General features: G+C 44.8%; 1 protein-coding gene across 2 annotated transcripts; it reads right to left on the bottom strand.

Annotated features, from left to right (window-relative positions):
* Positions 1–22,253: 22,253 nt before the first annotated feature.
* Positions 22,254–25,955, bottom strand: LOC115477537 (potassium voltage-gated channel subfamily A member 1). Of its 2 annotated transcripts, XM_030214469.1 has the most exons (2): positions 24,722–25,955; positions 22,254–22,297 (listed from the first exon to the last, which is right to left on the bottom strand). In XM_030214469.1, the coding sequence occupies exons 1-2, from the start codon at positions 25,953–25,955 to the stop codon at positions 22,254–22,256; spliced, it is 1,278 nt and encodes a 425-aa protein (XP_030070329.1). The 2 variants fall into 2 exon arrangements, with proteins under 2 accessions (XP_030070329.1, XP_030070328.1); XM_030214468.1 differs by lacking the exon at positions 22,254–22,297 and having other exon boundaries at positions 24,483–25,955.
* Between the last annotated feature and the right edge of the window lie 1,562 nt (positions 25,956–27,517).

Genomic DNA, 27,517 nt, shown 5'->3' with positions numbered 1-27,517 from the left:
AAAGATTCCAGTGCATGAGCTCAGGCCAAATACAAAAGTATCAACACCCACCCACCCCCACCCCCATATGCACACTCCCACAGACCATTTCCCACGTGTGCAGAGCCTACAAACAGTAGACGAAACCAAAAGCCTGAAATAGTGAAATCTGACTCATTTCTCAATGGGAGGGAGATAAATTTAAAATTAGACAGTAATGTCATAAGAAAGTGGAACAAGACATTGGCCATTGGTCCTCACTGCCTTGAGACACTTTGATCCATTTAACAGGAACTTACGTTGTTCCTCGGCAGATAGTGTTCAATCCTGGCCCTACCTTATACCTCAATAACGTGCCAGACAGAGGCAGCAGCTTGAATCCTCAGATGTTCAAGGAAGGAGGCCACCTAGGGTCCTGTTAGAGAGCAAAATAATGGACACCCACAGGTCAGTCAAAGACAACATACCATATTATGTCTCTGATTCTGATCAGCAGCCCTTTCGATAGTTCGTATATCCCATACTAATGTTATAACTAAGTGTGGCTTAAAGTCTTAACTCTGCTGTCAGTCTCCCCCAGTAGCAACTTCATCTCCTGTTTAATCAACCTCATTGAAGACAATGTGTGAGTGTGAGTGTGAGTTCACCCTATTACTTCCCCTCCTTATTTTCTTCTTCTCCCCACATCCCCTCACCCAATACCTCCCTCATGTCCTGTCCTGTATTTTCCTTTCAGCTGGACACTTGTATCTTTCCAGTAGATGCTGCTCCTTCCGTGATCCTACAGAGGCAGCTGCTGGAGCTGGCAGAGAACTGTCTCCCCTTCTAGGAATCCTCTACATTGTCCTCCTGCTCCCCAACACCATCACTTACTATATATATATACTAGCCGTTAAGCCCGTTAAAACGGGCAAGATTTTTTTTTTTTGCAAAATGTGATAATTCTCACCTCACAGAGACAAATCGTGTGTATGTGTGTAAGTGAGGGGGGTAACTGGGAGTGTGGGAGTGTGGGATCGAGTGTGTGTGAGTCAGAATGACAGGGGTGGGGTTGAGCTGCATCAGTGTGTGTGTCTGTGAGACAGACAGTGTGTGTGTGTGAGAGTGACGGGGGGCGGGAGTGGCAAAGTTGTAGAGATTGTGTGTATGTGTCAGAATGAGAGGGGGGCGGGGTGGTGAAGTGGTAGGGGTTGTGGGGGGGTTTGGTGTGTGGTTTATAGGTGTGCAGTATCAGTGTGACATTGACAGAGGGGTGGCGGGGCTGGCAAACTGGAAGGCTGCATGAGTGTGTGTCACAGAGACAGATCTTGTGTATGTGTGTGAGAGAGGGGGTGGTAACTGGGAGTGTGGGAGCGAGTGTGTGTCAGAATGACAGAGGGGGGGTTGCAAAGTCGTAGAGGGGGTGTTCCTTGCCTCTGTCGGAGGGGGGAAGGTTAGCAGACAGAGCTAATGTGTCAGCTTGTGTGTGTGTGAACGAATGTGTCTGTGAATGATGGGGAGGGGTGTAGACGAAGGGGTACTCCTCTCTCTCTCTCTTTAACCTGTGTCCTCCCCTTGCTGTGCTGGTGAATGATTTTTGTCCTATCGCAATTTCTCTCCAACCCTCCCTCCCCTTTAGTTACACCTCCTTCAGATATGCAGAAAAGAAAAAATAATCTTTCCCCCTTGTTCTGCTGCCCTGTGAATAAAAAATTAACCTCAGAGACCGGTTTTCTTCTTCCCCGAGCTTTCTTTTCAGTTTTTCGCTGGGGGGGGGGGGGAACGGTACCACCGTTGTTGTCGGCATCTCTTGTGGTTGGGTTCTCTGAGGATGAGGGGCGGGTCGGACGTTCTTCGGCGGTGCTGGCATCGGAGGGGGGGCAGGGTTGCGTCGGCATCGTGTTACTTTGTTTTGGGTGTTGCGGCCCTCATGGGGAGGGGAAGGATAGCGGCGTCTCATCTTGTGGGTGTGCCTCCATGTGAAAGCGCTGATGCCTGCTCTCATGTCAGTGCCGGGGGCCCGATACAGAGGGGGGCGGGAGCAGCAGCGGCGGCGACGACGACATCCGGGATGGGTGGGTTGGAGGTTGGTGCGCTGGCGATGTTTGTTCTTTTTAACTTCCCAGGCTCCAGCGGCAATGGCAGCGTGCCCGACTCCGTTTCCCTCTCTGTTCCGCCCTCTGACATCATCACGTCGACGCGAGGGCGGGACAGAGGGAAGTCTCTACTGCGCATTTGCAGGTGAGTCGTTCACTTGCCATTTATATGTTTGATAGAATTAACATTGACAAAATTAATATTGAACATGTGTCTGAGTTACATATTCTGCATTTAAACTAATGAATTTATTTTATATGAGAGAATAACAGACAAAGCAAAGTATCCTGAAATGTACAGTAAAATGTATATTATATTTCCATGCACTGCTGCGGTGGTAACCCAAATACTGCAAAAACATTCAACGCCTGTGTAGAGAATGTACCACACCAGAGCAACACTAACTTCCAAGCTCTACACAGTATCGCAAAGGTATTATTAATATCATGTATTCCAACACCATGTAACCCAAAATCCTTCTATAATACCAAATGTCTACTCTTTTCTAAATTCCACTATCCATGATGTATTGTAAGCCACTTTGAGCCTGCAAAGAGGTGGGATAATGTGGGGTACAAATGCAATAAATAATAACATGGCAAATATACTGGGCCCCAGTCCACCAGCACATCTCCTACTGGGAATGTGATAAATCACTACATAGAAACTAAATGCAAGCTTAGTCCTTCTCTGCGGACGCATATGCAGAAAACAGACCCTTATTAAATACAAAATAAGGGATCACACATTGGAAACAGAAGCGTGCAGGCAAAACCTGAACTTAAAACCCCAAGAAGCCAGACTGCGACAGACTCCTGCATAGAAACTATACGCTAACGTATAGCACACAGCGCAGCACTGTAGAAATTTAAAAAAACAGAGAGACGTTTCCTCATGTACTGAGCAAAATACAAAATGTACATTCCCAAAGCTAATATATTCCAATCACTAAAAACATCAAAATGCTTTTCTTGTACCTTCATTATCTGATCAATTTCCTTTTTTTTTTTTTTTTTAAATCAGGATAGTCCTGGCCTCCTTTCTGCTTTCCCTTTTCAATCTTTTCTTAAGCCATTTTCCAGGATCTTTTCCATTTTTTTTGTCTCTCTCTCATGGCGGACCTCATAGACTAACCAATCAGAAACACAAAAAGGTCAACAAGCACGTACCTAAATCTACACTTCCCAAGCTGCAAAGGACTAAAATATAAATCAACCTATGCATCCAGCTTCTCCTACATAAGCACGCAAATATGGAATGCACTACCAAACGTCTTGAAAAGAATGCCTGACCTAACAAACTTCCGGAAATCATTAAAAACCAACTTGTTCAAAAAAGGCATATCATAACGATCCAACTTAAACACCTCATCATTGCAACACAAAGAAACTTAGACCATAACTGGACAAAACTTAACTCTTCCTCTTTGATTACCAATCTACTCTGTCACTCATGAACTCAAACGTAGTAGAGTAGATTGGTAATCAAAGAGGAAGAGTTGTCACTCATGAACTCTAACGTAATGCCACACTGTATTTCTCATACCAGAACTGGCGATCGCCAACATGGTACTATGTAAGCCACATTGAGCCTGCAAATAGGTGGGAAAATGTGGGATACAAATGCAACAAATAAATAAATTATCTTTTTCTGTTTGTCTCACCTACTTCTGTACTCACCCTTAAGCAGATTGTACTTCTCTTTTTCTCAGTTCAGCTCTCTATATCCCACTCTCATTCTCAAATTCTCTCATTCCTCAGTCCTCTATACTTACCCCATTGCCACATACTGTATTCTCCCTCCACCAGCCCTCATCTGCCTCTCTTCCTTTTTTTAATTCTCTTCCCATCTTCAGCCCTTTTTTTCTCTTATCCCCTACCATCCTATTCATTCCCCTTTTTACCTTCTCCATTTCCACTCTCTTTCACGCTTTTCAAAGCCCCATCCTCTTCCTCTGACTCTCACTCCTCTCCATAGTGCCCTCGCTCTTTCTACTGCCTCTCAACCCCTCCTTAGATGATCCATGTTTTTCATACCATCTCCCCACTTTTCTTCATACTGTCTCATACCCTCTACAGCATTTGCCCTTACTTCTCCTCCCCCTACCCTACACAGTAACAGGAAGTACTGGTGAAAGTACTAGTGCTTGCGGTGCTGAAGTTTAATGGACAGGTGAAGAGCCGGTGAGCGGAAGGAATGACTGCTAAAGCAGGACAGCAATAGCAAGCCATTGAATCAGGAAGGAGTGTGGCTACCTTGAGTCTGATCTGATGGCTGAAATTGGGGTGGCAAAGGGATGCCAAAAGCCAGTGTCACTTTCAGGGGCGGAGGGGGACAGTAACCGCTGGGGGATTAAGAGGCCCTTTAAGCGCAGCTTATAGGAGTGGAGGAATAGCCTAGTGGTTAGTGCAGCGGACTTTGATCCTGGGGAACTGGGTTCAATTCCCACTGCAGCTCCTTGTGACTCTGGGCAAGTCACTTAACCCTCCATTGCTCCTGGTACAAATAAGTACCTGAATATATGTAAACCACTTTGAATGTAGTTGCAAAAACCTCAGAAAGGCGGTATATCAAATCCCATTTCCCTTTCCCCCTTTATGACATCACAATATCAGAAGTGAGCCAAGTATCGGGCAATCAAGCCATTGTGACATCACTGATGAGGTTGGCTCTTATTGGTGGAATGAATGGAGGAGTAGCCTAGTGGTTAGTGCAGTGGACTTTGATCCTGGGGAACTGTATAGGGCAATCAAGCCATTGTGACATCACTGATGAGGTTGGCTCTTATTGGTGGAATGAGTGGAGGAGTAGCCTAGTGGTTAGTGCAGCGGACTTTGATCCTGGGGAACTGGGTTCAATTTCCACTGCAGCTCCTTATGGCTGTGGGCAAGTCACTTAACCCTCCATTGCCCCAGGTACAAATAAGTACCTATAAATATTATGTAAACCGCTTTGAATGTAGTTGCAAAATAACACAGAAAGGCAATATATCAAGTCCCCTTTCCCTTTCCTTTTTTTCAATGTCGATTTTTATTTTATTTATTTATTTTCAACATTTGATATACTGCAAGTGATCCCTGAGGCAATCATGTGATTTACAAATTCTATCATAGGTACTTTGGCACCATATATAGGATCTATCCCTCAGCGACATATATAGCTCCTTCTTTTAAAAGGCTACCTCTTTCTTTGGTGAAGAACTCAATCTGGAGAACTCAGACACACTAGGCAAACAGTTATTATATACGATATACATACTCTGAAAAAACTCAACTATAGAACAAGAGAAAAGAGACAAAACAAGGTAAAACAGTTACATCCATGAGTATAGACTGAAAGTGGAAATCCAGAATCCCCAGAAAACAAAGGTAAAGGCAGAAGCGACTAAAGACATAAAAACCACAGAACCACAAAGGATACATGCGAACAATGGACATGCAGAGTATGAAAGCAGGACCCTTACAGCACAGCGTTTTTAACGAGATGTAAAGTCCATGCTAAAAGCATTGCAAAGAGAAAACTTCCATTGAGTGGATGGAGGGAAGGGGGACGTATGTGTGCATGGAGAGTAACTTGGTGGGGAGGGGTGTGTGAGCTGGTGCATGTGTGACGGGGTTGCATAGGGGATGGTGTGCATGTGTTTTAGTGTGAGTCTGTGTGTTACACAAGTGTAAGTGAAAGTGGTCATTCTTTCACACTTGAATTCTCCACTTAGGATGGCTTTTTCTTCTCCCTATTCTCGTCCTAACATCCCCCCCCCCCCCCACACACACACCATGCTCATCCTTGCCCTGACCCCCCAGCTACCTCCCCCTGGCACTTTCCTCCTGCAGTCACTTCTCTTCCCCTTTACTGCAATCCTCCCCTCCTCTCTTCATCCCCCACTCCATTCCCACATCCTCCTCTCCCTCTCACTCACACTCCTTCCTTCTCCTTTCCTTGGTCAAGTTTATTGGAACCTGTCTTCTGTTGGATGACTGCTCCAGCACTTCCAGATCTGCCACTGGATCACCACCATCCCCAGGGCTTTTTTTGAGGGGATACTGAGTACCGGCACCTTTTCCATTGTCTGCTAAAATTGACCCATGGACTCAAGTTTTAATGAAAGAGCTCAGGCTCTACACACCAATTCTGCCTTGTCATAGGTTCTGTGACTGGTTGCAGGTTCCTGGCTATTGAGGGGTGGATCCCTCAGTGATCACCCCACTCCTGAAGGGTGGCCTAGCATTTGAGTACCGGCACCTTTTTTGCTAGGAAAAATGCACTGACCAGCCCACTGATTATTCACCACTGAAAGACTTGCTATAGCTTCTTGAGCTGGGGGGGGGGGGGGGGGGGGGTCTCCACCAGTCAACTTAACTACTGGGGTTTTTTTTTCTATTTTCATACCGCTGTGGTTGAGGTCCCCATGGCACCATCTATTCTTCAATACAAGAAAACATGGGAATGTAAATCACTCATTAAATCTAATTCCACAAACCTTACAAAGCAGAGAAGAGGTTAAAACCCACCATCGTTGCACAGTATCAAGTTATCAACAATACCTGCAAAAAATAATCAAAAAGCAGTACTTATCTATTCATGCAGGACCACCAATATCCAAACTACTACTACTACTTGACATTTCTAAAGCGCTACTAGGGTTACGCAGCGCTGTACAATTTAACATAGAAGGAAAGTCCCTGCTCAAGGAGCTTACAATCTAAAGGACAAATGTACAGTCAGTCAAGAAGGGGCAGTCAAATTGGGGCAGTCTAGATTTCCTGAAAGGTATAAAGGTTAGGTGCCGAAGGCAACATTGAAGAGGTGGGCTTTGAGCAAAGATTTGAAGATGGGCAGGGAGGGGGCTTGGCATAAGGGCTCAGGAAGTTTATTCCAAGCATAGGGTGAGGTGAGGCAGAATGAGCGGAGCCTGGAGTTGGCGGTGGTGGAGAAGGGTTCCGAGAGGAGGGATTTGTCCTGTGAGCAGAGGTTACGGGCGGGAACATAAGGGGAAATGAGGGTAGAGAGGTAATGAGGGGCTGCAGACTGAGTGCATTTGTAGGTAACTGAGATGGCAACATTGCTTCTGCTGAGGCAAAAGTGGTGAAAGTCCACTCTGATCTCAAAAATATTCCAATTCAACAATAGAAAACGTTACTCCTAAACTGCCAGGCAGGAACCCTGGTGATTCCAAAAATGTACATTCCAAAGTGAAACTTTCAAATATCTTCCATTCAAAACGTTTCATTTCAAAAAGATTTTCTAAATCAATCCATCATAAAGAGTCCTTGATGAAACATCCATGATCATTGAAGCTGAACAGCTCGACACAGTGCTGTGTTTTGCAGGTGGGCATCTTCAGGAACTGAAATCAAAATAGACTTCTTAAATCACTTATTGATGGAATTGGCGCAGCTTCAGTCATGAAATCATCACCGCGCCAATTCCTGCTATCAATAAGTGATATTAGAAGACAATGGGGCTCATTTTCATAAGAGAAAAAAACCTCCCAAAAGTGGCATAAATCTCACAAAAACATCCAAATTGGTATTTTTGAAAGAACTTTTAGATGTTTTTTCTATGAAGTCCATCAGAAGTGCGTTCAAATCACAAGGAGGCATGTCAGGGGCGTGTTAAGGGCGGGATCTGGGCATTCCTAACACTTGGACATTTTTCTGCCATAATGGAACAAAATAAAAACATCCAGGGGCATTTTGGTCTAGACCTGTTTTATTAACAAATAAACCACAAAAAGTGCCCTAAATGACCACTGGAGGAATAGAGGAATGACACCCCATTACACCTTCAGTGGTCACTGACCCCCCTCCTACCCCACAAAGATGTTAATGAAACAGTGCAAATGTTATGGCCAGAATTAGAGCAGCAAGCAGGTCCCTCAAACAGCCTAGTGGTCGAAGCTACAATGTAGTAAATTTAAAACGAATCAGAGAAACTTTTTCTTCACTCAACGTGTAATTAAACTCTGGAATTCGTTGCCAGAGAATGTGGTAAAGGCAGTTAGCTTAGCGGAGTTTAAAAAAGGTTTGGCCGGCTTCCTAAAGGAAAAGTCCACAGACCGTTATTAAATGGCCTTGGGGAAAATCCACTATTTCTGGGATAAGCAGTATAAAGTGTTTTGTACATTTTTGGGATCTTGCCGGGTATTTGTGACCTGGATTGGCCACTGTTGGAAACAGGATGCTGGGCTCGATGGAACTTTGGTCTTTCCCAGTATGGCAATACTTATGTACTTATGCAGTGCAGTGTAGAGAAGGTGACCCAGGCCCGTAATCCACATAACTATTACGCTTATGGTGTCATCCTCCCCACAAAACACCAAAACCTACTGTACCCATATATAGGTGACACCTGCAGCCATAAGGGCTATTGTAGTGGTGTATAGTAGGTTTCTGGGTAGGTTTTGAAGGGCTCACTATACAATGTAAGGGGTTAACAGTGAAATGTGTACCCTAGGACCTTTTATGTGAAGTTCACTGCAGTGCCCCCTAGGATGCCCCCACTGCTCTGCTGGGATGCCTGTATGGCCGGCCAATCTACTAGGAAAGCTGGCTCCTCCTACATCCCCAATGGCTTGATTTTGTGTGTTTTTCACTTGGACTTTTTTTTTTAATGGTCCAAAAAGATAGATGCATTAAGCACAACAATGTCTAGAAAATGCTCATTTTCAAAGAAAAAAAGACATTTTTCTGGTTTGAAAACGGTCATTAGACGCAGGGCTTTTTTTGAGGGGGTACTTGGGGGTACTGAGTACCGGCACCTTTTTCATTGTCTGCTACAATTGACCCACGGAACCAAGTTTTAATGAAAGAGCTCAGGCTCTACACACCAATTCTGCCTTGTCATAGATTTATTTATTTGTTACATTTGGTATCCCACATTTTCCCACCTATTTGTAGGCTCAATGTGGCTTACATTGTGCCGTTGTGGCGATCGCCATTTCCGGGATGAGAAATACAGAGTGGTATTGTATTAAAGTTCATATCTAATAGAGTAAAGTATAGAGTAAGTTAGACAGTCAAATATGAAAGTTCATTTCGGCAACAGAAGATTCTGTAACTGGTTGCAGGAGGTCTGGCTATTATGGGGTGGGTCCCTCAGTGATCACTCCACTCCTGAAGGGTGGCCTGGCATTTGAGCACCTGCACCTTTTTTGATAGAAAAAACGCACTGATTAGACGTCAGATCGAAAATGCCCCTCCGCCTCGCTTATTTATTTCTTTGGAGTTAGATTTAATGAGTGATTTACATTCCCATGGTTTCTTGTATTGTTTATCAGTTAGGGGCTCTATTGCCTTTACATTTCCCATCACATATTTTTGATACACTTATCTGTTCTTCCACAACCTCACAGCCTGCTATTCCTGGATTTTCCTCCCTCACCTTTAACTGTACAAATGAGGCGTTTGGTACAAGGACAAATAGACAGGCATAAGTACATAAGTAATGCCACACTGGGAAAAGACCAAGGGTCCATCGAGCCCAGCATCCTGTCCACGACAGCGGCCAATCCAGGAGATTGGCAGATGGCAGAGGGAGATTGGCAGACGCCTTCTCAGTCAACGCTATCGTGCTAGTGTAAGGTTTTCAATCCAGTCCTGGGGACACGCCTAACCAGTCAGGTTTTCAGGATATCCAGAATAAATATGCATGAGATAGATTTGCATGCACTACCTCCTGACTGGTTAGGCGTGTCCCCAGGACTGGATCGAGAACCCCCTCCTCTAGTGAAACTTGCTTTAAAAATGTTACATAACACCCGCACTAGTCAGAGAAATATATCACATGAAAACAAACTTACAACAGAGACACAAGTACCAAGTGGGGCCTGATACACACACAAAGGCAAACACTCACCAAGTGACCAATCAGGACATGCCAGTGCTACATTCCCAGTGCAAAACTCACCAAGTGACCAGGATCTACCAGTGCCTCTTTCCCAGTGCAATACTCACCAGGTGACCAGGATCTATGCCACTTTCCCGTTGCAATACTCACCAAGTGACCAATCAGGACATGCCAGTGCCGTGCCTCTTTCCCAGTGCAATACTCAACAGGTGACCATTCAGGACATGCCAGTGCCACATTCCCAGTGCAAAACTCACCAGGTGACCAGGATCTACCAGTGCCTCTTTCCCAGTGCAATACTCACCAGGTGACCAGGATCTACGCCACTTTCCCGTTGCAATACTCACCAAGTGACCAATCAGGACATGCCAGTGCCACATTCCCAGTGCAAAACTCACCAGGTGACCAGGATCTACGCCACTTTCCCGTTGCAATACTCACCAAGTGACCAATCAGGACATGCCAGTGCCACATTCCCAGTGCAAAACTCACCAAGTGACCAGGATCTACCAGTGCCTCTTTCCCAGTGCAATACTCAACAGGTGACCATTCAGGACATGCCAGTGCCACATTCCCAGTGCAAAACTCACCAGGTGACCAGGATCTACCAGTGCCACTTTCCCGTTGCAATACTCACCAGGTGACCATTCAGGATATGCCAGTGTCACTCTCTCATTGCCTTGACCTCTTGATGCTCTTCTTGAGCCATTGGAATTCAGGCAAAGACTGTGCCCCATCCAATCCCCAACTCAAGATGAAGGTGGTTATCAGATATGAGTTAATCCAGAAACACAAAAGAGGCCACACTGTTTGGTTCACAGTCTGTATAAAGTCACAAAAAACTACAAATCCACAATTACTGCCCGTCTTACCCTGAACAAATCCACAATGTGTGAGAACCCTGAATGTGACGAACACACACACATACAAAGTGATACAGGAGAACATAGTGATACTTACTGAGCTGAGAGGAAGGCAAGCTGGGAGTAGATGTGGGGTCCTAGTCCTGGTTCAGGTAGACAAGTTGGAAGAAGACAGACGGTGGCGATAATACTGGTCTATGTTGTTGCCATGTATGTAAGGGGTGTGAAACACGTTAGACGTAATCTCATTTTCTTATCTAAATGTAACATACTACCATAAGCAATGAAACAACCTTTAAAGACCTTTAACTGGACAAATGAAATGTCTCTTTAGTCATAACACCAAGCAATGAATGGCTAATAAACACCTATCTGCCTACTACCTGTATGTGCAACAATCGTAAAACTCTTCCTTTTCGGAAAAGATGATTCTTCAGACCTACCTACATGTGATAAACAATGGAAGAGAAAGGCCTTCTCTCTGGCTGACATATAATTAACCAACAAATATGATGAGAAGAAGACAGATTACCGTGAATTGGTTCAGAGACATTATCAGAGATGAAATTGAAAACACCCCAAACCATAGCAGTGAATACCATTGATCTACAAGAAAGCAGTGGAGCAGAGGGTCAACTGAGGGGCATGGGGGAGGGGAAGTAGATATTGGGTTGCATATGGGAATCTGAATGTGCTTCTACCCAAACTGGATGGTTATTACTATGACTGCAGTTGGGTAACCTGAGATCAGGGTGGATGAAAGCACTTCTCAGGTCTCAGAATTTGCAATTCATTCTTGGAAGACCTAAAAAACTTTTCCTTGATCATCTCCTTTCCCAAACATTTATGATAACAGCAGCTGAAAGCTTCCTAAATGCAGTTATATATTAATCACATGTAAAATCTTTAACAAGTTCTCATGAGTAACTCAAGCTTCAATACAATTTCATTTACATGAATTACTATTATAAATGATATACTGACTTTCTTCCAAACTATATCTTAACGCCCTTTACAACCATAGCACATCAACAGCATGCATGCATCACTTCTTAGGTGCATAGGTTGCTAACAGATTTCTGGCAACAGGAGTGCATAGTTTCCAAGTGGCCACAAAAGAGCGAGACATGTCCTGATTGCTTCCCTCCAGAGACAGAAACAGAGCAGAGAGATGAATTTCTGGACACTTAGATCGGGCTTCCCAAACCTGTCCCGAGCAGCCCACAGCCAGTCAGTTTTCAGAGTACCCACCACAAATAATCACGAAATCAATTTGCATGCACTAGGTCTCAATGTATGCAAATTGATCTCATGAATATTCATTGTGGATTGCCTGAAAACCCATCTGGCACTGGGATTCCCAGCACAGGTTTGGGAAGCCCTAGCATAAAGGCTTTTTTTTTTTTTTTTTTTTAATTGTGGCAATTGTTACAATGTACTAACCCCATATCGTGTTGAAAGCACCAAGTCATCTTCTCAAGGAAGTGCTGCCTGCCTTAGAGAACAGAGAAACCCCCCCCCCCCCCAAAATTGAACTCCAGACAATAACCACCAGCATATTCCCGCAGAAGGTCCTTAAAAATTCTCTTTAATTGATGCCAAGAATGAACAGATGACAAAATAACAGAACCAAGTTAAACTGCATAGAAGAACATTAGGCATGTAAAAATGTGATCGAAAGCAACTTGTGTTCAAGGTGCCAACAAATCAACAGTGTCAGTCATGGAAAGCAAATGGAATGGTAAACAGAGGTAATGAGACTCCGAGAGCAACTCTGCAAAGAAATACAACTGAGTATGCCACAATTGTTTTGTTGCCCTGATGGTGCACTTTAAACTGATGTGTTGGGTCGTTATAGTTCAACACAAATTGGGAACGTGCCATAAAAAAAAAAAACCATATTCTCCATCCAATGCACCCACCTCTGTATATAGGCTATTTGGTTTCACGTCTATAGCCAAATGGAATACTTAAAACTTTAAGACTCTGGACCCCCTAAAACCCCACGCCAAATGGCTTTCATTCAAGTTCAATTGGACAATGATATGGAAGAGCTGGGAGGCAGACCTCCTAGTGTGCTTTACAGAGGAGTGGCTCACCCCGGTGGCCAGCAAAGTATTTCAGCCTCAAAGAATGAGGCCCACATGTGCTTAGAACAGTACAGACAGCAAAAGTGACGGGGGAGGGGAAGGTGGGTCAAGATTCGGGGCAGTTCTATGGATAAACTTAGGAGGTCTTTTATTAAGGTACGCTGGTGTTTTTAGTTCATGCTAAAAATCAGCTGGCGCTAAACGCTGAGATCACCATAGGAATATAATGGGTGTCTCAGCGCAGTGGCATAGCTACGTGGGGCCAGAGGGGCCTGGGCCCCTGTAGATTTGGCCCTGGACCCCCTGCCGATGACCCGCCCAACCCCCCATCCCGCCGCCAACCCGCCATCGCCGTCGCCTACCTTTACTGGCGGGGGACCCCAACCCCCGCCAGCCGAGGTCCTCTTCTTCTCGCAAAAGGCTTCCTTCAGTTTCTGATGACGTCAGACTCACAGAATGAAGCCTTGCAGATCAGCTGATTTGCAGTCTGATGTCAGAAACAGAAGGAAACCTTTTGCGGGAAGAAGAGGACCTCGCCTGGCGGGGGTTGGGGTCTCCCACCAGCAAAGGTAGGCGATGGCGGGTTGGCGGCAGGAGGGGGGTCAAGAGGGTTGGCGGCAGGAGGGGGGCAAAGTCAGCAATGACAGGGGGGCAAAGTCGGCAATGGCTGGGCAAAGTCGGCAGGAGGGTGGGTGTCGGCAATGGCGGGCGGGGGGTCGGCGACGCCGGAGGGGCTAAAATGTGCCCCCTCACCTCGGGCTCTGGACCCCCCTCCCGCTGAAGTCTGGCTACACCCCTGTCTCAGCGTTTAGTGCCATCTGATTTCTAACGTGAGCTAAAAACGCTAGTGCACCTTAGTAAAATATCCCCTTATTCACCTGGAAAAGAAATGCCACTTACGACAGGGCAAAATTTAGCCATCAAAGTGCCAATGGGTAAAATAGGTCTAACTTTTAAATATATAATTGGCCATTTAATGTTCCATGTGGATTTTCAAAACCAGGAATTATATGGGTAAGTGCTGCTAAAAATACTTACCTCTGTGCTATACCCCTGATCATACTCTCAAGGCTGGGATGCTCCTAACCCCCAAAAAACATAAACCACAATCTGAGCTGGATTAGATGAATGGTTCGTCAAGCCCAGCTTTGTCTCTCTGATACTGGCCAATCGGAGGTGCTTGGAGGGTAGTCAACAGATCCCAATGCTCCACCAATAAAAGATCCAAGGGCACAGGGAACGGATCGCCCCATTATACTGGGTACTTTTTCGAGCAGCATGGGTTAGCCACTGTTGATTTAGTTTTAAACATAATTCGACAACTTGTCCCTCTCTCTCCCCCCTCCCACCCCATCTTCATCTACTATACAACTGAATAGAAATGGTTCTAGTAATCAAATTATTGAAAGGGCATTTGTGCAGATCAAGAAAGAAAAAAAAAAAGTCAAAATGATGCTCTGATCACAATTTAATTAAAAAAGTGAAAACCAACTTTGGTCCCAGTCAGCTTTAGTGATTTTATCAAAGCTGTCAAAAACCAAGTCAAAAATAACACATCCAAAAAGGAAGTTGGCATATGGACGCTAGTTAGTAAAAAAATTTAGGTGCTAAGAGCCAAGAGTGTTTCAAGGAGGAAATACAACGAAACGTTACAATAATCTGGCGCTTAAAAGCCTTATTCAGAAAGGAAAAACCTTCTGAAGGACGTGTAATTAAACACTGGAATTCGTTGCCAGAGAACGTGGTAAAGACAGATAGCTTAGCGGGGTTTAAAAAAAAAGGTCTGGATGGCTTCCTAAAGGAAAAGTCCACAGACCATTATTAAATTGACTTGGGGAAAATCCACTACTTATTTCTGGGATAAGCAGCATAAAATGTATTGAACTTTTTCGGGATCTTACCAGGTACTTGTGACCTGGATTGGCCACTGTTGGAAACAGGATGCTGGGTTTGATGGACCTTTAGTCTGTCCCAGTGTGGCAACACTTATGTACTTAAGCTTGGATAGTACTTTATTCAGAGACAAAACCAGACTAAAGAACATGAGACTGAAGTAATCCAGGTGAAAATACTTTTTGCTTCATTTGGAGTTTATTCATGGCCTTACGTCTGCTTTATTAAAGAAAAAAAATTGCTATTGAAATGCATAGTAACAAAGTTAATGATGGCAGATAAAGACCTGTACGGTCCATCCAGTCTGCCCAACAAGATAAACTTTATATGTATACCCAAGTTTGATTTGTCCTTGCCATTTTCAGGGCACAGACCGTAGAAGTCTGCCCAGTACACATTGGTGTAAAACCATCTCCTGTAACTAAAGGATAAATGCTCCACAAATCACTTCCTATAACTTGTCCATCACCCAGAGCCGACATGATGAATTTATTATGTTGTATGCACATTCATTCACCGGTGCATGGTTGGGAATCATAGGTGTGAATGTTTTTATCTAGTTAGCATCCAGGAGTTAATGCAGACACAGTATTTTATACTAATTTGCAGAGGTTTGGTCAGAGCACTGGGTTTACCTTTCCTCTGACAGATAGCTCTGTGAGAATCATTACCTACAGGGCAGAGGGTTTTACGTCTCATCCAAGGATAACACCTATGAACTGCTGGGACACAAGTTCAACACTGACTAGGACCACAGAGCACTCTATGCTAATACCTAATACAATCAATGGTCCTAAGCCGTGCTGATTATTGCAACGGAATCTACGCGGGCTGCAAAGAACAACTCATTAAAAAAACTCCAGACCGCCCAAAATACAGCAGCCAGGCTGATATTCAGCAAAACACGCTTCGAAAGTGCCAAACCCCTCCTCCGAGAAAAGTTGCATTGGCTCCCAATCAAAGAACGGATCATCTTCAAAATCTGCACCTTAGTCCACAAAATCATGTACGGCGTAGTCCCAGAATACATGACAGACTTCATAGATTTACCAATAAGAAACAAACAAAGTCAGATCATCAAGATCCTACCTAATCCTACACTACCCAAATTGCAAAGGACTGGAATACAAAACAACTTACGCAGCCGGCTTCTCCTACATAAGCGCACAACTATGAAATGGGCTCCCAAAAGCTGTGAAAACAATCCACGACCACTTGAACTTCAGGAAATCACTAAAAACCAACCTCTTCAAAAAGGCCTACCCCAACGACCCCACGTAACCCTCTTCACCTACCAACACAGCATGACTATAATCGAACAGGACAACACGCAATCTTCATCCATTCCAACCCTCCACTTATACCTCATACGATCACTATACAACTTTGTATTTGTTATCCACCGAATGGGCAAACGCCTTTGACGGTACTATGTAAGCCGCATTGAGCCTGCAAATAGGTGGGAAAATGTGGGGTACAAATGCAACAAATAAAATAAATATGCTGAGACCCATTTCATACCATGGGTGGCGGGATCCCATCTAAGCACTGACCCAGAACCAGCATAACCATTAGAAATTCCAGGGTGATACCTTCTGTGGGGCGGCCAAAAACAGCTGCCATACGAACTCAAAGCAGTATGACCTGCAGGGAACATGGACAATTTCCAATTTATTTACTCATGAATCTTGAATTTAATTAGCAAAATGTAGGTAAGGACAGAACAAGGTTTAGTGTTCAGCTAGAATTTCTAACACCTTTGCACAATCCCTACAACGACCTGGCCTGTTCCTGCTTACAGTAGCCTGGCTGCGGTTCTATGTGACACCCCAGGACGACAGTCTATTTTGTTAACAAAGCGCTTTGGTGTTGTTTGAACTGCCCTCCCAGTCTTAATGACTTATGTAAACTGCCAATGAAAAGTATCTCAGCAATGGAAATCTCGAAGGGAAGTCTTCAGTCTAACCATTAATGCAAAACACATCTCCTTTCCAATATAAGCACGCAACTATGGAACGCATTACCAAGCGCCATGAAAACAACTTATGACCACTTAAACTTCCGGAAAGCACTAAAAACTAACCATAAAGGCATAGCCTACTGATCCAACCTAAATGCCTGAACCCTGCAACACAACGAAACCAAAACCATACTGGAAATAACTAAACCCTTCCTCCTCTTTACGATCCCCAAATGTTTTTGTCACACATGAACTTTACCCTACCACAACGTCACTCTGTATCTTGTTCATACCAGAATTGGCGATCGCCTAACGGTATTATGTAAGCCACATTGAGCCTGCAAAAAGGTGGGAAAATGTGGGATACAAATGTAACAAATAAATAAATAAATAAATAAATAAATAAGTGATACTGTTTAGAGGTTATATTTTCTGATCCCACATGTAGATATCAATTGCTTTTACTGTTAGCAAATATATACAAAGACGTCCATGATAAATTCTTACAAATAAAATTCACTGCTGGCTGGTTATTCCTAAAGGAATTATAGAGCAAATATTGTGGTTGTAGCGATAGTTCAGTTAAAAGTATAGAAATAAAAGTTAACAAACGGGTTGTAGTTGGAATCTTCCCATTGGGCTATGTTGTAAGACCTGTTCTCCCTTCACAGATCACTTTAAACTGTAAAGTGTTACTGTCATGTGTGTTAGGGCTTCCCTTTCTCCAACCTCATCCCTTGGCCCAAGGGAGCCTGAAAATTGGGAGCATGTACAGACAAGCTCAAGCCTAGCTGATTCTACAACTTGCAAGTATGTACAGACAAGCTCAAACCTAGCTGACTCTGCAACTTGGGAGCACGTACAGACAAGCTCAAACCTAGCTGATTCTACAACTTGGAAGTATGTACAGACAAGCTCATGCCTAGCTGACTCTGCAACTTAGGAGCATGTACAGACAAGCTCATGCCTAGCTGACTGTACAGCTTGGGACCATGTACAGACAAGCTCAAGCCTAGCTGACTCTGCAACTTGGAAACATGTATAGACAAGCTCAAACCTAGCTAACTCTGCAACTTGGAAGCATATACAGACAACCTCTTGCCTCTCTGACTCAGCACTATTTAAGTCCAGCATAAATGATCTAATGAAAGAAGCAGAGCTCTAAGAAGCTGGTTATAAATATATTGAATTAAAGGGTCTCACCAACAACTTCATGACAATGTGAAACATTTAATTGTGATTCCTTTGCATTTCTGCCCCTCCCCTATGTACTTTCAAGTAGATAATTGTAGGGGAGCTGTAGGGGCGACCTTGTTGTATTGAAGGAAAGGGACTGTGCTATTTAGTTTAAGACTTAGTCCAAAGTCACTGTCAAGTGTGTTCTTTCACAATAAAATACCATCAGGTGTGAAATGGGAATGAATACTGAAACCTCTCTCCCTCCCTTCCCCCATGACTATTCCTTTGTTTGAAACAAAAGTGAATACTGAAGTCTCTCCCCCCCCCCCCCCAAAAAAAAAAAAATTCTTATGTGAAATGGGAGTGAATATTGAAGACACTCCCTCCAAAACCATTCTGTATGTGAAATGGAAACGAATACTAAAGTCTTCCCCCTCCAAAACCATTCCTTGTATAAAAAGGGAATGAAAACTGAAGTCTCTCCGCAACCACCCACCCCCCAAACCATTCCTTGTGAGAAATGAGAATGAATACCGAAGTCTCTCCCCTCCTACCCCCTCCACACCCCAAACCATTCCTTGTATGAAATATGAGTAAACAGTGGTCTTCCTCTCCCATCCAAAAAAATGTTTTTAAAGCATTCCTTACTCAGCAATACTTTCAAAAATCTACAGTTGGCCTCCTTAAGCACTGACTTTGGCTAATGACATGTAAGAATTAAGACCACAGTGGGTCAGCTCTTCACATCAGTAGGCCTATGTGGACTCCCAGCTCATGGCTAATGCTAAACCAATGAAAACCACCAAGGCCTGCAAGAGATCCAGGCCAATCCAACTAGGAGAAGCCTGAGCAGAGCAGAATAAATTGATAATTCAAATGCAACAAAAACGATTCCAATCCGCATTTTTGTCTTTTCTGAAAATGGCAAACACAGGTCAGGGTCATGTATGCATATTTTATATAGAAACACTCTAATACTAAATAGGAGAAAAACAAACTCTATTGAAATACTCTAACTCTCTACAAGGAGTTTGCTATATATAATTAGTTTGTGAGTGTCCCTTTAATTGTGGAATATATTTTAAGTGGAGCTTTTTCCACAATTAAAGGGACACTCACGAACTAATTATATATAGCAAACTCCTTGTAGAGAGTTTGCATATTTTATATCCCATTTATATCATCCAGTATGAGAGTGGGTGTTATGTTTCTCCATTGGCATGGTGGTGTGATACTGTGGCATGGTAATATGGAGAACTGCCAATGTGCGATGGGCATAAGACCAGATTGCACACTGCCCTAGTTGGGAATAGAGATGGGAATAACTAGTGAGGTAATTAAATTCGCCGATGACACAAAATTATTCAGGGTCGTCAAGTCGCAGGAGGAATGTGAACGATTACAGGAGGACCTTGCGAGACTGGGAGAATGGGCGTGCAAGTGGCAGATGAAGTTCAATGTTGACAAGTGCAAAGTGATGCATGTGGGTAAGAGGAACCCGAATTATAGCTACGTCTTGCAAGGTTCCGCGTTAGGAGTTACGGATCAAGAAAGGGATCTGGGTGTCGTCGTCGATGATACGCTGAAACCTTCTGCTCAGTGTGCTGCTGCGGCTAGGAAAGCGAATAGAATGTTGGGTGTTATTAGGAAGGGTATGGAGTCCAGGTGTGCGGATGTTATAATGCCGTTGTATCGCTCCATGGTGCGACCGCACCTGGAGTATTGTGTTCAGTACTGGTCTCCGTATCTCAAAAAAGATATAGTAGAATTGGAAAAGGTACAGTGAAGGGCGACGAAAATGATAGTGGGGATGGGACGACTTTCCTATGAAGAGAGGCTGAGAAGGCTAGGGCTTTTCAGCTTGGAGAAGAGACGGCTGAGGGGAGATATGATAGAAGTGTATAAAATAATGAGTGGAATGGATCGGGTGGATGTGAAGCGACTGTTCACGCTATCCAAAAATACTAGGACTAGAGGGCATGAGTTGAAGCTACAGTGTGGTAAATTTAAAACGAATAGGAGAAAATTTTTCTTCACCCAACGTGTAATTAGACTCTGGAATTCGTTGCCGGAGAACGTGGTACGGGCGGTTAGCTTGACGGAGTTTAAAAAGGGGTTAGATAGATTCCTAAAGGACAAGTCCATAGACCGCTATTAAATGGACTTGGAAAAATTCCGCATTTTTAGGTATAACTTGTCTGGAATGTTTTTACGTTTGGGGAGCGTGCCAGGTGCCCTTGACCTGGATTGGCCACTGTCGGTGACAGGATGCTGGGCTAGATGGACCTTTGGTCTTTCCCAGTATGGCACTACTTATGTACTTATGTACTCTAGCGTTCAATCATGAATGAGTGTAACCTGTACAGAATGGCAGGTGTGGCTTTGGATGGACCATGTAGGTCTTTATCTGCCGTCATTTACCATATACCTGTGTTTACTGTGTTCTTTTTGGTTTTCCCATTAAAAAAATATCAGTGTTTCATTTCTGAAGCATTTTTCTGCTACAATAATCATTGGGCTACTGCCCAATGCAGGGCGGTCAGTCTCATGTCTCCTGTTTATCCGCTCCTACCCCAGCTGAGATCACCTATTTAACCATCTCTCTGCCTTCATGTGCAACTTTGTTTAAATCGGTCACCTTTACTTTCTAACTCTTCCTACTCTCTTACCTACTTATATGGTCCATCTTTGCTTTCACCCTTCACTATCAGTTAAAATGTTCTATTACGTATTGTGTTGACGCTGTAAGTTTGTATTGTTGTTTGAATATTTTTACTGCTGTAATTGCCTATTGCTCATGTTTGATCTATTCTTACTGTACACCACCTTGAGTGAATTCCTTCAAAAAGGCGGTAAATAAATCCTAATAACGAAATAAGTTGGAAGGTAGCCTGAAGAGCCCATAAGTGGCTTTTCTTTTCCCCAGTGAATGTTAAATAGGTTAAAAGCATGAACGAAATCAAAGAAATGGAAGGCATGAAACAAGGATTGAAGAATGAGGCTTCCAAGCTCCCCAGGACACTCAAACTTTCTGTGAAATGAAGAGTCCTCTCTTTATCAATCTCTTAGGAGAAATCACTCGGCCAACTAACTATAACCTGGAAGACTAACCACCTCCCGGTTAAGGAACAGCCTTCTCTGGGGGGGGGGGGGGGGGGGGTCATTCCTTCTCGTAACAGAGTCAAGCAGGAATGGCCCACTCACAAAATAAGTTTGGCAGTAAACAAAGGTATTAAATACCAAGCAAACCCCAAACCACCACCAACACCCCTCCTTTTTTAGAAGACCCAGTTCTCAAGTGCACCTTCAGCTCTACAAAAACATTTCGGCAAATTTAGTGCAAGGAGTGTCAACTCTTGTCAGTCTTTGCTACATAGGGTTATACCTGTACTCTGTCCTCAGCATCTCCTTGTAATGAGTTAGCATCAGACATACTCCCCCAGCCCAGGCCATCCACCCCCTACCTCAGCCCCAAAAACCTCTACATGCACGTGCAGGATAAGAAGGTCTGGTAGGCTCTCAGAAACAAAGTTGCCAAAGTGATTCTCATCGGTCAGTTGCCACTCATCCACCTCAGCAGCCACACGGCATTGAACTGGTTATTGCTGTTGTAATGAGTGCAGCATTGAAGTCGATGTAACGTGGGAAAGAGTCCCCTAATTCAGCTGAAATGCTCTGCAAAGACCAGGAAGAACAGGATTTTTTGTTTTTAGGGGGGGGGGTGAGTGGGGATGCTTCTACATAATCTACTGTATATAGAGAACGTTAATGCCTGATTCTTATCTGCTTTATCATGGGAGACTTAGGTCTCTTTCCATCTTTATTTGTGTTTGCATCACTTAATTTGATTCTGTGTCCCAGTAATCCACAAAAGTCTCAGTCCAAGCCCTTCTCTGCAAGAACGGACAGATTGTGCGTAGAGTAGCTGAAGAAAATATGTATTTGTTCTCTTCTTAGGCGCCTTTCTTAAACGAAGGGGGTGGGGTGGAAATGGAGAAGATTGTAGAATAATGAAGATTCCAAAGCAGTTTGCCCACCCCCCAACACAGCCATACATGGCGGTCCTTATAAAGCAATCCTCTTCCAGGGCCTCACTCAAGGCTGGCATGTCGCATTACTCTGAATCGGGTCCATTCTACAGAGTCGAAGGTTCAATTAGCCTTCCCTAGGCTGCTTGTTTGACTAGATTTGCATGCAGCGTTTGGAGGTGGATTGAGGAACGTGTGCTTGGAGCCCCAGCCTCTTCCCTCCCGGCAGATACACCGGGAAGATATTCTGCACTTTTGTGATGAATCTTGTGATGAATGGGAGAAGAGACGAGGGTAAGAGAGGCAGCTTTTTATGTTAAAAAATAAATACATAAATCTATTCCTTTCTCTGCTTAGGGACACATTGCCAAGCCAAAATAATAAGTCAAATACAAAAACAAAGTAAAGCTCATCCCAACGAAACAATCATGGTACAGCATAGCTGTAAATTTAAGTCTTAGATTCCATTAAAAGCACTAGGCGGATTCTAAGTGCATTTGGCAAAAGCTAAAATGAATTTTGCAGCGTTAACTGGAAATTGCAGGGGTTTTTTCTAGTTTATAGTGCAGCAGGGTCAGCAGAGCCCAACGTGGTTTCTTCCTTTCAGGGCAGGAGTTAGACGTGCTGAGGCCCAGAGCTGAAAGTTGGCAGGGGGCCTGAAGGCCCACCAGCGGGCTGTGACACGGAGCAGGCTTGAGACTCCCTGTGAGGTGGACTCCAGGACAATTGCACCACCCTATCACCGGTGCTTCCTTCTGGAGCTCAGACTCCTGCTGCTGCCAGACTTGGCAGTTTGGGGACCTGAAATTGGCTCACTTGGGCCCCTCCGTGCCTCCCAAAAATGAATTTGTGATGAATATGGCTTTGCAACAGAGCATTGAAGCTGCCAAATAGAAATAAAAGCATAGTCCTATGGGTACAGCCTTTCTCTGGGGAAGCATTGCAGCTGAAGCTGATGGTAGTAATTATGAGAATATCCCCAGGCCTGATGGCCTTCAAGTAACATGCATTCCTTCACTGTGACAAAGTAAAGGTGTCCTTCCTCCCCTTTGCTTTGCAGATTTCATGTGTGTTCACAGAGGCACTTTCAGAGATTCAGTAAAGGATAAAGGCACAGGCATCTCTAGTCTAAATCAATCCGTTCAGTTTCTTCAGTGAGTCCTACTGGGGAAGGGGGGGGGGGGGGGAGGAGGATACAAAACGTCTACAGGCCTCAGAGGGAATGATTGCAAAGGAAACTGGATGGAATTTTTGGATGCATAAGAATACATACGTTTAAGTTTACATTCTAAGAATGCAGCAAAAGGCATGCATGCACCTGTACTCTGTCAGTTATAAGGTATACACTGTTTCTTAGGTGTTACTACACTTAACTTTGCTTCTTAATTTGCCCCTAAAGGGGCAGAATAGGTAACTTTCTAAATACTGACTGGACAGAAGCCACATATTTCCCTGAGAGACACAGGAAAATCACGGGGTTCTCTTCAAATTGTTTCAGGCCCTCAATCCAATCAAAGCTTTAGTATTGAAATCATGCATGATTACACCTTAGTCAAATAGGCAATAATAACGCTATTTTTAACATGCTTGGCTGGCCAAAAGTTATTGTTCCTGTTTGACTTAACATATGTACTTTAGATACAGTTAATGATGACAGATTTCCGAAATGAAGGAATGCACTTTTGGTGACTGCAAATTAAAAAGGGACTAGTTTCAGAAGGGTCAGTTCAAACAAAAGCTTATCCCCTATTGTCTGAGGTAACATTTCAGGCATGCCGTTATCAAATCAGGAATAATAATGTCAAAAAACATGCTCATTGTTAAACTCTATTGTGCTATCTTGCAACAGAGGGATGCATTCAGTTTTAGAACAAAAAGAAATGCATGTTTTAAATCATCTGCATTTGAGAAACTAGCAGCATTGCAGATGCTTTATCCCTTATTTTTCTTGTTTTAGGTATTGGGTGTTTTAAATTAGAATGTACTATTTTTGTTTTCACAGTAGTTCCTCTAAGATGTATATAATGCAAAAAAAGAAAAAAAATACTGTCACGTGTTTGTTCATAAGGTGCTTTGTGGATCCGTGGTCTTAAGTAACTAACACAGTTTTTTTTTTCTCCCCAAAGAAAATAACAGGCTTCAGTTGATCTTTCCTGGACGCCTGGTGCAGTGCGCGGAGACTTTTGCCGGAATCCAGGCGCGTTCGATTTTTAGCGCGTTTTTTTTTTTTTCAAACTCATGGTAAACAAGCAAACAAGCATACGATTCCCATTTAACTATTGAACTAGGTCAGTTATGTCTCATTGTATCAAAAAAAAAAAAAGAAAAGAAAAGGAAAATCCCTTTAAAAATAAAAGACAATAATTATCTTTCGCGGATCCTCCTGAAAACTTGGTGATCGCTGCGCAGAAAAAAAAAAAAGAAAAAGTCGCAATGCAACAACGCATTGTGAAGGTAAGTAAAGCATCCAAAAGCTATCGTTTGAAAGCATCTACAAAGAAAGACTGTCATTTAAGTCCCCCAAGCTGCAAGATCTAAGGGGAAAGGGTGGGGGGGGGGGGGGGGTTTATACATCTGTCAGCAGCTTGTTTTTGTTAACACAATTCTGGTTGGCTAGGGTGCAGTTCCCAGTTCTGAGGTTCGATTCTCTAAAATTATCTACGCTATTATTCATATCCTCTTCGATTTCCATGTACTCAGACTTGCTGATTATGGAGGAGCTACGGCGACTCAGATTACTGTCAGAGGCTAAGTTTGGGGAAGCAGCATTGAGTAACTGAGCCTGTTCCTCCCCTTCAGTTTCCCGGTGGTAGAAGTAGTTGAAGTTGGATACGATGACAGGTACGGGAAGGGCAATTGTCAGCACACCAGCGATAGCACACAAGGAGCCCACGATTTTGCCTCCAATTGTCACAGGGTACATGTCACCATAGCCTACGGTGGTCATAGACACCACCGCCCACCAGAAAGCATCGGGGATGCTGGGGAAATGAGACTCGTTTTCTTCAGCCTCAGCAAAATACACTGCACTGGAGAACAAGATGACCCCAATGAAAAGGAAAAAGATTAGTAAGCCTAGCTCTCTCATACTAGCCTTGAGAGTCTGGCCCAAGATCTGGAGGCCCTTTGAGTGTCTGGACAGTTTGAAGATTCTAAAGACTCTTACCAGTCTGATGACCCTCAGGATGGCCAAAGACGTTGCTTGCTCTCCCTTTTGGGTCCCCTTTTGCTCTGCCATCTCAGTGCCCAGGGTGATAAAGTAGGGGATGATGGCCACGATGTCAATGAAGTTCATGATGTTTTTAAAGAACACCGGCTTACTGGGGCAGGAGAAGAACCTGATCACCAGTTCGAAGGAAAACCAGATGATGCACAAAGTCTCCACCACGAAGAAGGGGTCGGTGAAGATGTTGGCCTTCAAGATGGTGGTGGTGTTGTCAGTCCGACGTATTGTAAAGCTCCGGTCTTCCTTCAGTGCAGGCAGAGTCTCCAAGCAAAAGATCACTATGGAGATCAGGATCACCATGACCGAGATGATGGCAATGATCCGGGCAGCCCCCGAGCTCTCCGGGTACTCGAAGAGCAGCCAAAGCTGGCGCTGGAAGTCGTTTTCGGGCAGCTTCCGCTCCTCCTCTTTGATGAAGCCTTCATCCTCGCGAAATTTCTCCATGGCTTCTTCTCCAAGTTCATAGAACTTGATCTCCTCTGAGAACATGTCCAGGGGCACGTTGACCGGTCTCCTGAGCCTGCCCCCAGACTGGTAGTAGTACAGTATGGCATCAAAGCTGGGGCGATTCCTATCGAAGAAGTACTCGTTCCTTAGTGGGTCAAAATAGCGCATCCTCTTTTTAGGGTTGCCCAGCAAGGTGTGGGGGAACTGGGCCAGCGTCTTGAGCTGGGTCTCGAAGCGCAGCCCGGCCACGTTGATCACCACCCTCTCGCAGCACTCATGGTCCTCGTGGTCGGGGTGGTAGCTGTCCTGGGGGTGACCGGGCAGGGCAGAGGTCTCATCCACGTTTTCTCCTGCAATCACCGTCATCTCCCCGGAGTCTGCGCCCACAGCTCGGAGGAGGAGGAGGAGGGAGAGGGAGAGGAGACGAGGGGCTGCCGGGTGCTTGAGCCTTCACCTTGGCTCGTGAAGGAGGGGGGGGGGGGCAGCCTCTTCTTTTAGTTTGCCCCAAACGTGGACAGCTAGTTGCGTGTGCCAGCGTGCGCTTTGGCCCTCAGCTACACCTCAGCATCTCCCCCAGCCCTTTCCCCCAGTGCTGCCTCTCCCTTCCCCTCGCCTTTCAGCGCAGTCCCGCTTTTCTCGCTGACTCCACCATTGCTGCTGTGCTGCCGTTTCACAGAGTCTCCAAAAACCGGGACGCAGTCTCTTGCCAGCTCAGCAAAAAATTTCCAGCACTACCTTCCTCTCTCCCCCCCTCCCCTCCCCTCCTTTTCTGTTCTGCCGCCCCTTCTGCTCGGGGGTTAGAGATGCTGCTGCTGCAGGAAGAAAAAAAAAGATGGGGTGGGGGGGGGGAGAGCACAAAAACAGCCCCAAATTCGTCTGGGAAGTCTTTTGATAACCCTCAAAAAGAAAGGAGCACCTCGATACCCCTCTCTGCAAGTTCCTGTCCTCAGCTGCCTGTTTGCAAATCCTGAGAACTGCAGATTTCTCAGTAGCTGCCCGGTGACACCAATGTGACAAATCCAGTCGGACTTCTGAGGGCTGCAGAGGGTGCAAGGGGTGTCCTTACCTGTCTTGAGCAGCCGAAAGGAGTTTGAGTGTCTTTATTCCCCCCCCCCCCCCCCCCAATTTCTCCAGGATCAAAGCAGTGCGAGAATGCGTCAAAGCGGTTGCAGCATCCAGTGACGGGGCGGCCGCAGTATGGAGATCCGTTTACAGCCCAGCCAGGCTAAAATCTGCTGAAATATTCATAGAGCAAGCTTAGCTGCAATTATATTTAATTAGTTTCTGCTCGGGGCCCGCAGGAAAATACCCGCATCCAAGCCAGGACCAAAATAAGAATTACTGGCGTCTTCTTTGCTCTGGAGCTTTTTAGGCTTCTGATGGCTTCTCCTTTAACGCAGTCTGGACCAGTTCAAATGAAAAAAAAAAAAAAAAAATTTACAATCGGAAGGGGAAATGAGGAAAAGCTGCTCTCCAGTAACTGCGGCACACAGAGTGTCCCCCCCCACCCCACCCCCCCTAGAGCGGTATAAGCAAGCTCAGCAGAAACCTGAGAGCTGGAGAAAGAATTGCAAGTCCCAGGGTGATGGGTCCGAAGCCAGCGCTTCAGGGGGGCTACATCAAATCCCCCTCCCCTCTGCACCCCCAGCCGGAGCTTCAGTCTGATTTCGACGCAATGCAGGGAGCGCGGATCCCCCCTGCCATCAGCCCAGAGCCCAGGGAGGGGGGCAGCACACACGGGCCTGGGTAGATGCTGTGGCTTAGCCTGTCTAGATTGAGGCTCTGGCACTGCTGGGACCCGACTCCAGCCTGCAGTCCTTCATCTTGCATGGATTGGGTTGGTGCTGGCAAGGAAGGCCCGGGCTGGCAAGGGAACCGGGCCGAGCTGAGCCGTGTGCAGGTCGCTTTGCCCTCCAGCCCGGGGACCC

Source organism: Microcaecilia unicolor, chromosome 9 (assembly GCF_901765095.1).
Source record: "Microcaecilia unicolor chromosome 9, aMicUni1.1, whole genome shotgun sequence".
Taxonomy (NCBI): Eukaryota; Metazoa; Chordata; class Amphibia; order Gymnophiona; family Siphonopidae; genus Microcaecilia; species Microcaecilia unicolor.
This window is presented reverse-complemented; position numbering and strand designations above follow the sequence as displayed.

Excerpts from the sequence above, each read along its gene's own strand:
- LOC115477537 (XM_030214468.1), bottom strand. The coding sequence starts at position 25,955 with ATGACGGTGATTGCAGGAGAAAACGTGGATGAGACCTCTGCCCTGCCC.